At 37.6% G+C, this 11220-nt stretch overlaps 1 protein-coding gene across 2 annotated transcripts; it reads left to right on the plus strand.

The window, feature by feature from the left end:
- The first annotated feature begins 1427 nt into the window (after positions 1-1427).
- Positions 1428-10848, plus strand: LOC127426758 (nuclear receptor-binding factor 2-like). Of its 2 annotated transcripts, XR_007894852.1 has the most exons (5): positions 1428-1613; positions 4354-4438; positions 5136-5176; positions 8487-9478; positions 10070-10848. XR_007894852.1 is itself a non-coding variant. In XM_051673774.1 (4 exons), the coding sequence occupies exons 1-4, from the start codon at positions 1584-1586 to the stop codon at positions 9108-9110; spliced, it is 780 nt and encodes a 259-aa protein (XP_051529734.1). In that variant the 5' UTR covers positions 1428-1583; the 3' UTR covers positions 9111-10848. The 2 variants fall into 2 exon arrangements, 1 of the variants encoding a protein (XP_051529734.1); XM_051673774.1 differs by having other exon boundaries at positions 8487-10848.
- The last annotated feature ends 372 nt before the right edge of the window (positions 10849-11220 follow it).

Below are 11220 nucleotides of genomic sequence, written 5' to 3' on the forward strand. Positions count from 1 at the left end.
TTCTGATCCGCTTCTACTCTCTATTAGTAGTAACTGAAGAGCATTTGGATAAAGCAAGTGGCACTTGCCAACAAAAACAAAGTACTTCTGCTGATGATGTCAATAATTGCACTCTTTTTGAAAGAGTGGGTTATGATGTTGTGCAAGGAATTTCCAAACCAATGGACATGCAAGCTGTGTCTCTATTGTATGTACTGTTCATTATCAGAATCTTTGTTTTATGTCCAATCTTATGCAATGGATTTTTTTCTTTTTTGATGAGCAGTTTGATTGTCTTTTGTCCCATCTAAGTGGAGTGAAAACATAGTCATTTATGTGGCCATAGTGTCTGCATGGCACATGAGACATATTTGTTGTGTAATTAATAAAATTACTAATGTTAAAATAAAATAAAGTAAAAATAGATCAAATTATTTTATTTGATCTCAAGTTTGCTTTATAGTTCCCTTACAAGAAATATGGTAAAGTGATGGGATCAGATGGTAATACTATTGTACTTTAATAGACTGTAGGCATTTTGAGCATATATCATGGTACTGATTAATTACTATATGCATGTGCCACAGTGTTTACATGGAACTCCGTGTAAGACATGGTATTAACATGGTACATGTTTAAAAAAAAAAGAAGAAAAAAAAAAAAGAAGAGTATTATCATGTTACATGTATAAAAAATAAAAAAAATATTACCACGTTAGCTTTTTTCTTATTTGTGCATCAGTATTGCATATAACAAACACATTCAAAACCATATAATACAGTATTTATACATTAGGGGGAGCATAATATAAATCTACATGAAAATATTTAAGAAATTACATGTTTTAACAGTTGTTATTGCCTTTTGTTTCAGATAGGCTTGAACTGAGTCAATGTCCTCATTTCCTTAAAAAAAAATAATAAAAAAAAAAAAAATAATAATTAAAAAAAGATTATAAAGCAAGGTGCCTTACCATGTGATCGATCTGAGATAATCAAGAACAATTTGTGATATTGTTGTCAGATTTTTATTTTCATTTTAAATATGTTATTTGATCTTAATCTAGACTAACCGTTTCGGAGATTTCGGTCTTTCCCAGTACACGTAGGTACGAGCTGTGCTTTTACGCCGCTTGTTTACTTAGAAAACAGCTGCCCAGCCTGCCCTGGAGCGTTCCAAAAATGGCCGCCGAGTGGACTTACTTGCCTCGAAAGCACTTTGTTAGTATCAATTACTTGGACAAACGCTCCCTCTAGTGGTAAGAAAATAACGACACTCCATAACAGAGGAATCTTCGTGCGTCTTTATACGCTTTCACGTAGTGAGATACATTTGAAAATAAAAAATATGTAATTTAGCAATGTGCTTTGATTTCTTGTAATTTGTGTTGAAGAAATGACGAAAAGAAACAACATTCTCACGTCACGCACGTTGCTGTGACGAGGCGTTGACGTCACGGAGGTGGAAGTTGTTGCTTGTGCTTGTAAATTGTAGCTGTGGATCGATGTCCGGTGATACCAGAGTCTCTGGTCCCGGAATAAATCACATATTCTGCCAATGATCGTGTACGGATCTCTCATGTAGTTGAGGCTGTTGATGAAGGAATGGAGGTGGTGGACAGTCCTCTCAACCTCGTAAGTGTTTGTTTACAAGCCACATTAGCATGCTAGCTGCTGTTAGCTTAGCCGCGTCTCAGCTCTTATCAGAATAAAAATAAACATGTGATGGCATCCACCTGTCTAGAAACACGTCCAGCCATTTACTGATGGTCTTGGAATTTAATCGTGCCGTGAATGCTTCATGCTGGCTGTGCTTTCTTTAGATTTTTTAGGTAGTATGAGTATGAGTGTTTGTTTACTGTTGCCAGATGATCACATTTAAAACACATGCATACACACTAAGTGGATTCACCTACATTTGACTCTGAATTTGTAATTAATTATCTAGCAATGCGGAGGACGTTGAATCTTTATGAAATTTTCAGTTCAGTGATAATATGCTACTGTAAACTGTTTAGAAGATAATCCTGAAGGAGGATCTATTTATTTTAATCTCTTGTGAACATATGATGACAATAAATAACGGACTAGAGTAGTGCAGCATCTTTATAGATACATTTGAATGACACACAGTGGTGGTCTGCGACCATCTGCCTATTGAAAACGCTTCTATTTTAGTGTTTTTAAATACAGAAATTTTCATTAGAAATCATATCAACTTGAAAATTAACATTACTAATTAAAAGTTAACAATAGCTAAAATTAATATGAATCTCAGAGTTGTTAATGTAGTATGTCCCTCTTTTGCTAATGACAGCATGCACTTGAGCTGGCACGAACTCCACGTGTTTGTGCTAAACCTGATGATGATTCATGTTATCCCAGCAGGATATGATTTCCATCTCAATGGAGGCAGATCAAATCAAAAAATCAAATCAAATCACTTTATTGTCACACAGCCATATACACAAGTGCAATGGTGTGTGAAATTCTTGGGTGCAGTTCCGATCAACATAGCAGTCGTGACAGTGATGAGACATATACCAATTTACAATAACATCGGATTAACACAACACAATTTAAACATCTGATATACACATAATTACACACAACACAACATACAAATAATAACATACACTGTACAGTATACAATACGCACTATATAGATACACATTATTCAATAAAAATAAAAATAAAAATATAAAAATATATATATATATATAGTATATATATATATATATATATATATAAATAGAGAATGTACAGTATTGTACTGTATTGACATTCAGGCTGTCGGTTGATAGTCAGTCGTTAAGAGAGAACATAATATAATAATAATAATATAATTTATGACAGTCCGGTGTGAGATATGAGTAAGGGTAATAAAGTGAGACAATGTGGTCAATCTCACCAATTTGTTCATTTTAAAAGTGACCTAAAAATAGTGCAGAACCTTAAAGAGTTATTCAGGGTTCAGCACAAGTTAAGTGCTTTTATAAAATTATAAGCTTCACATTTCTTCATATTTCACCAAAAAAAAAAAAAAAAGTCACTGTCTGCAGGGCTTTGTTGGCCACGATTCTCTGATTGGTGGAGTGTTTCTCTTCAGGATCTTGGGTATTGTAGTTTTTCATCAGGCATACCGCTATTAAGCGTGATTTATTTATTATTATAATAATTTTTTTTAAATAAGAAAAAGTTAACACAGACTGATGGGTTCAGCAGAAGCATATACAATCGATTAAGAAGCTCTGAGCTCATGGTGTGTCTGTCTTTAAAGAATAAATCACCCAAAAATGAAAATTCTCTCATCGTTTACTCACCCTTATGCCATCTCAGTTGTGTGTGACTTTTCTTTTGCTGAACACAAATGAAGATTCGTAGAATAATTTTTCAGCTCTTTGTTCCATACAATGTAAGTGAATGGGTGCCAAAATTTTGAAGCTCCAGAAATCACATAAGTCAGCTTAAAGTAATCCATAAGACAGTGGTTAAATCCATGTCTCCAGAAGTGATTTGATAGGTGTGGGTGAGAAACAGTTCAATATTTAAGTCCATTTTTACTATAAATTCTCCTCTCTGCTCAGTCAAGCTGCACTTTAACTTTAACTTTCACATTCTTCTTGTGTTTTTGGTCAAGTCAGGTGTTTTTTATGGTCATTACCCTCCTGCGTACAGGGGAAGAAACAAAACAAAGTGTCTCCTGAGACCACAGTGCTTAACATTTAACATGTCACATGTCTTACAAGACTCACAATTCACATTCTTCATGCATACCGCCCCTACTGGGCAGGGAAAAGAATTTCAAGCAATAATGGCTAATATATTAATCTATTTCTCACCCACACCTATAATATCACTTCAGAAGGTATCATTTAAAACACTGGAGTCATATTGATTACTTTTATGCTGCCTTTGTGATTTTTGGAGTGTCAAAATTTTGGCACCCATTCACTTGTATTATATGGACCTACAGAGCTGAAATATTCTTCTAAAATCTTAACTTGTGTTCTGCAGAAGAAAGAAAGTCTTACACATCTGGGATGGTATGAGGATAAGTAATTGATGAGATAATTTTCATTTTTGGGTGAACAATCCCTTTAAGGTTTTATTATCGTTAATAGTAAAAACGTATTCACCTATGGAAAAAATGAATGGGATGTTTACTTCAGGAACCCTACTGTTGCGCTCTATAAAAGTGCACTTCGGTTACATTAAATTAGGTTTAGTTGTAGAGTTGCAATCACAGTTGCACATTCAGGAAGAAGGTAATTGATTACCTGTACTCATGTTGTGTCATAAGTTTGAATTTACACATGTCTAAAAGGGGATGATGGGGTAATATAGTTGGTTATATCCCCCCTCTCTCTCTAAGGCCCATCAACAGTGTCGGAAAGCGGACCGCTTGCTGGCCGTAGGGAAATTTGAAGACGCCATCTCCTGCCACAGAAAAGCTGCAGGTTTGTCCATGTTATAGTTCCCTTGAGTTGGTCTTGCAGCCACTTTTTCTATTTTGTAATCTCATCTTTCCTGTGAACTGTTGTGGACTGTTTTGTAAAGTTGCCCACAATAGTTAACACAGTAGTTCACCAGACACAGGTTAAGTTAAATTTATGACTGAACTCCATAATTTAAAGAATAGTTCGCCTAAATATATCTCCCCCACCCCATGTAACACAAAAGAAGATGTTTAGCTGAATGTTCACACTGCTCTTTTCCATACAGTAAAAGTGGATGGTGATGGATGCTGTCTAGCTGCAGTGGAGGTGAAAATCATCAGTGAATAATTAATAAAATTTCTATATTTTATTGTAATACAGCGAACAAATCGTATTTTTCTTTTCTTTCTTTTTTTTTTTTTTTTTTTTTTTGGAGCTCTACTGTATCCATCCCAATTCACGTGCATTCTATGGAAAGCAGCAGCCAGGACATGCTGCTAAATAACCTGTGTTCTAAGGAAGGAAAAAAAGTAATATGGGTTTAGAACAATGTGAGATTGAATAAATTATGACAGGATTTTCACTTTTGGGTGAACTATTCCTTTAATGGTGTTTTTTAATTAAACCTGGTTTAGTTCAAGGCTAATGTCAACCTGTGTTTGGGAATCTGGCGGCAGAAGATTATGCCTTAACAACCTGTGCTTTCTCCATGTCACAGAACTTCTCAAGGAGGCCATGAAGCTGACAGAGTGTGAACAGGTATGCTCAGATGTTCCCTCTTATTAGGCTGTATGGTTTTTTTTTTTTCCTTTGAAATTTTGTTTACTTTAAACTAGTGCTGTCACAATACCAACAATTCTGTAATTGTTACTGATACCAGTGAAATTTCAAGGTTCTCAATAACAATTTCGATACATAGCAAAAATCAATTTTGAATCGTACTTTTATTTTGACGTGAGCTTCTATTTTGACGTTTCTTTTTGACGAAAGCTTCGCTTATGATCGTTAAAGCGCAAAGGCTGTGATTTAATTATATAAATATATCAGTTTACATACACCTTAGCCAAATACATTTAAACTCAGTTTTTCACAATTTCTGATTTAATCATGGAAAACATTCCCTGTCTTAGGTCAGTTAGGATCACTGCTTTATTTTAAGAATGTGAAATGTCAGAATAATAGTAGAGAGAGAATTATTTATTTCAGCTTTTATTTCTTTCTTCACATTCCCAGTGGGTCAGAAGTTTACACACACTTTGTTAGTATTTGGTATCATTGCCTTTAAATTGTTTAACTTGGGTCAAACGTTTTGGGTAGCCTTCCACTAGCTTCTCACAATAAGTTGCTGGAATTTTGGCCCATTCCTTCAGACAGAACTGGTGTAACTGAGTCAGGTTTGTAGGCCTCCTTGCTTGCACACACTTTTTCAGTTCTGCCCACACATTTTTTATCGGATTGTGGTCAGGGCTTTGTGATGGCCACTCCAATACCTTGACTTGGTTGTCCTTAAGCCATTTTGTCATAACTTTGGAGGTATGCTTGGGGTCATTGTCCATTTGGAAGACCCATATTTTGTGAAGTGCACCAGTCCCTCCTGCAGCAAAGCACCCCTACAACATGATGCTGCCACCCCCATGCTTCACGGTTGGGTTGGTGTTCTTCGGCTTGCAAGCCTCACCCTTTTTCCTCTAAACATAACGATGGTCATTATGGCCAAACAGTTACATTTTTGTTTCATTAGACCAGAGGACTTTTCTCCAAAAAGTAAGATCTTTGTCCCCATGTGCACTTGCAAACTGTTGTCTGGCTTTTTTATGGCGGTTTTAGAGCAGTGGCTTCTTCCTTGCTGAGCATTCTTTCAGGTTATGTCGATATGGGACTCGTTTTTACTGTGGATATAGATACTTGTCTACCCGTTTCCTCCAGCATCTTCACAAGTTCCTTTGCTGTTGTTCTGGGATTGATTTGCACTTTTTGCACCAAACTTCGTTAATCTCTAGGAGACAGAATGCATCTCCTTCCTGAGCGGTATGATGGCTGTATGGTCCCATGGTGTTAGTACTTGCGTACTATTGTTTGTACAGATGAATGTGGTACCTTCAGGCATTTGAAAATTACTCCCAAGGTTGAACCAGACTTGTGGAGGTCCACAGTTTTTTTTTCAGAAATCTTGGCTGATTTCTTTTGATTTTGGCTATTTGCCTAAAGACATCATTTTCTGGAATTTTCCAAGCTACTTAAAGGCACAGGTAACTTAGTGTATGTAAAATTCTGACCAACTGAATTTTGATATAGTCAATTAAAAGTGAAACAATCTGTCTGTAAACATTTGTTGGAAAAATTACTTGTCATGCACAAAGTAGGTGTCCTAAACGACTTGCCAAAACTATAGTTTGCTAATATTAAATCTGTGGTGTAGTTAAAAAATGAATTTTAATGACTTCAACAAGTGTATGTAAACTTCTGACTTCAGCTGTATATAGTCTGCATGTAATATGCGCTTCACAGTGGATTAGTGCTCTGCTTTGTCATCTTATACAACATGAGTGATTCTCAATGTTTGTGGATTTTCCAGTATATAAGCGGTTGGATTTATATATTCATTTAAAGCATGCAGCTCATGCAGACTAAGATTGCAGCCTTTTGCAATAACACTAGGACATATCAATATTTAAATTTGATTAATTTTCCATTTCAGTGTAAAAGGAGCAACAGAGCACATGCTCAAATAAGTGTGTGAGCATTTGAAAAAATTTGTGTGTCTGTCAGACAGCATGCTGGTATCGAATTTACTCTGTGCTCGGTACTACCAGTACTGCAGAAACACTGGTATTGTAACATCTTTTTAATTTTAGTATCAACTTGGTATCTAAGGACCGGTACTTTTGACATCACTACTTTAAAGATACTCAATGTTGGCTTTTCTGTTTTGATAAAATACATACAGAAATGGAAGATTAACATATCAAACCTTAAAGCTGCAGTATTTCCTCATCAAATTCTTATGTATCTTGTAAATCAATGCAAAAGGTGCTCTTTTACAATTTACTGACATTTTTATTGCAATATAATTATTTCTGATTATATTCTGCAATATAACTTTAAGGTGCACCCAATAATCTTTTCTCATTAAGAAAGTTTTACACACAAAGGAATGAATAGTACTTTTGAAAAATATGTTTAAAATAATGTACACACTTGACAGACTCAATATTAAGACTACAAATACTGCATTCCTAGAATGAGCTCGTTTACATGGACACCAGAAAGCCATTTATTGCAAGAAAGCTGCTTAAGACACGAAAGTGGTGTTTGCATTTACATGCACCGTGTTCACTGCTTTCTCTGTATTCTCTTATTCATGCAGCTCAGTCAGAAAATCAGCTTTCTCCACAGCAACGTAATTTCACTGTGAAGCTGGTGTAAATAACGAACATGGCGTCTGAGAACGTCTTCGGCATTTTTTGTTATCCTTTGCTTTATTTACAGATGTCCCACAGTTGCTGCTGTGTTTGTTTCCTTAACATTCCAATGCAACATGCGTGGTATTGCACTGCTATAGTGGGATTTCCCTCTTATGTCATACTCCGGGATTCCCCAGGCGCACTTGAGTGCATAATGTACGTACATGCGCACTCTTCAAAAACTTGTAAGAACACAGCTTATATGTTTACATGGCCACATAAGCCACGTTATCCAGCAGAAACATAGATTTGTTAAACTGTTTTCTCTTAATCCCTTAAAAAGTGTAAGGAAAACGGCATTCGCGTTTACATGACTTTTTACAGAACACCGCTTTTTGCAAAACCCCGGAGTAAGCCATTTTCTTAAGTGCACGTAAACCTAAAAAAATCTTTTACTTTTGTGTGAAGCTGCATCTACGCTGCTAGGTGCCAGTATAAGTCCAAGACGACCAAATCGGCCAGCTGAATATATTAACAAAACAGTACTCAGTGCACCTAGTGTGTTCACTAGGTGCACTAGTGCAGCTGGTTGATGTTGATGTATGAAAATGTCTTCAGCCTGATTATTAGTTCCTGAGATATTTGAATGCTTGTTTATTGCAAAGGCTCGCTTGTCTCTGGAGCTCCAGAGGGAGAGTCACGTGAAGCAGCAGAGGCTGATTGAAGAGCGATGGAAGCGAGCAAGACGAGAGGACAAGCCCAAGACCCTCCTGCATGTCCCCTCCTCAGACCAGACCCCTCGCCGCCACGTCCAGCCGGGCACACCTGCTCTAGACATCTCCCAAGCATCTGATCGCGAGTCCGACACCTGGCTGTACCTCCTGAAGAACAAAAGCACCACCCCAGAGCCCTGCTCAGGCAGTAAAGCACAGAAAGATGACAAAACTCGTTTGGAAGAGCAGCAGACCACCATCAAGGACCTGCGCAAACTGGTGGACCGTCTGGTGTCCGAGAACGAGCGTCTGAAACAGGAGAATGAGAATTTGCGAGCGGAGAACTCGCGGCTGAAGAAAGAGCCCTACGTCGATGCAGACTTCGTGGACAGGTCAGAGCTGTGGGTGCTTCCGCAGCCGGGTGAGGAACGCAAGGCCAAGGACATTCCCATCCCCCAGCTACCCCCGCTGGAGATGCCCACTCAGGAGATCCCTCTGGAGGACCTTCCAGGCCTGGAGCTTCCTGAGGACATCCAGCAAGAATTGCAGGAGTTATTGGATGGAGAGAAGCTGTGATCGCTCATTCTCAAAACATGCACCAAAGGGGACTTCGTACACCATTTCGTGCCAGTGAACACACATTAGAAGCATTCGCCGATCATAACCCTCCGATACGGCCGGGGCTTTCGGTAAAGCAACTCAGCGGCATAAATGACAGTTTACACAGCCGCCTGCACGTTTGGTTCACTCCTCTTCTCAGTGGCACCCTCTAGCTATTGGATATAAATTAAAAACTTTTTGAAGTAATTGTGCCTTTTTGAACCTTTCTGACATGTTTTTGTTATGAAGTTTATGTGAAAAGGGAGACAAACAGACTTTCTGCCGGACACCGCGTTAAAAGTCTTTACATACAGATAGTTTCCACATCTGACCTTTATCAGCAGGTGAATTCACCCCTTTTAAAACCCCTCTTTGAACTAAAAAAAAAAAAAAAAAAAAATGTTTTTCCCACATGAACACTAACAAGGGAACACTGTGAACTACATGTGTGTTTTGTGCAGTACCCTGACTTGTTGATTAGCACTACTGATGGTAATGTGAGACTTTGGGCATAGAGGAAAGCTGAGAGGCATCAATGCAATTAGTTATGCATTCTGTTTTCATACACAGATAACCAGCTTGCAGCAGTAAACACTTGTTTTGCCTTACTGCAAAAGTGTAGACTAATATGAAGCCTGGTCCTGATGTCATCACTATCAGATTTCCACCCTGGACGACACACAGTGGCTTTGTACAGTAGCAACCGTGAACTATAGAATAATATTGTATTATTTATATAGGATAAGGGACTGAACAAACCATTTAATTGCATATGTGTCGAAGGGAGTATAAAGTATAAGCAATAACCATGTTAAGTGCTACAGTATCACTTCATTGAAATGGCCGTTCTTTTCATTTTTTGTTTGACTATATTTGATGTTTTGTCCTATAAATTCTTGCTTAGCTCTGTCATTATTCATGTCGTCTCTGTTCAGTGGCTGCACTACAGCAAAATCCCAGATCCAATGCCATCATAACAGGAATGGATGTACAGGATCTGTAAGCCTTCATCCCTGTTCCACTTCAGGACTTATGTGAACTCTCGATGAACTAAAAATATGTTGAGTTTTTTTTTTCTTTTTTTCAAGCTTAATTTGTACTGTAATCAGTCATGGATCATCTGGATAACAATGTTAATATTTTCAGGTAAGTGATTGCACAATCATACCATGTCTAACAATAAACCAGGTTCAATCCTCATACCAATCACATGTGCACCGACATGTGCCAGACGTACTTGGAAAGTAAAGGCTTTTTAATGTGACAGAAATCTTTAGAATTTTTGGGTCATTTTTGTGTCACAAAAGGGGAACCAAGTTTGCATTTTTGGTGTCTTATTTTATTTCTTTTATTTCAATTTTTAATTGTTTACCACAGTTATCAGGGTGAATCAGTTTTCATGAGTTTTTTGTTGTTAATTTAAACAAAAAAATCTGTGTGTGATGTAAAAATAATCAGAAATCATTTGATGAAAGTGTTTTGATGCATGAATGACTATTCTAGCTGTAAGTATATTATTGTTAAGATATTAACAACAAGACTTTATGTATAATTCTTTTGTGAGTTTACATGTTCAGACAAGCATTAAAGATTTTAACAAGTGAAGGCACAAATCTGTTTAATTTGTTAGTCCACCTGCTTGGTTTTTGCATTTTTACTTTTTTCATAAGACAATAGTTATTGACAGATGAATTTGGCCAGTGGGTAGCAGCAGTGACGTAACTACAGGGAGGACAGGGTGGACAGCTGCCCTAGGGCCCAGAGTGAGAGGGGCCCTAGGGCAGCTGTCCACCCTGCCCTCCCTGTAGTTACGCCACAGCTGTTACCCATCATGCTCTGTGATGTCTCAGCTGCTCTCACCATTTAAGGGTGATTTCACACTTCGGTCTTCTGGGTCTTTTCACACTTGGTTCATTTCAGAGGTCTGAGCGCGGTTAGCTGGATTTTTGGCCCAAATGTGAACACACCAAACTATCTCAGACCCCTTTAAAGCGAACCGAGCCGAGACCATCTCGAGAGAACAAAAAGCGCTCCGGGCTCACTTGATTTTCTCATTTGCGTAACGCCAAACATGTTTGGCCCTGAC

Source organism: Myxocyprinus asiaticus, chromosome 36 (assembly GCF_019703515.2).
Source record: "Myxocyprinus asiaticus isolate MX2 ecotype Aquarium Trade chromosome 36, UBuf_Myxa_2, whole genome shotgun sequence".
In the NCBI taxonomy this organism is placed as follows: Eukaryota; Metazoa; Chordata; class Actinopteri; order Cypriniformes; family Catostomidae; genus Myxocyprinus; species Myxocyprinus asiaticus.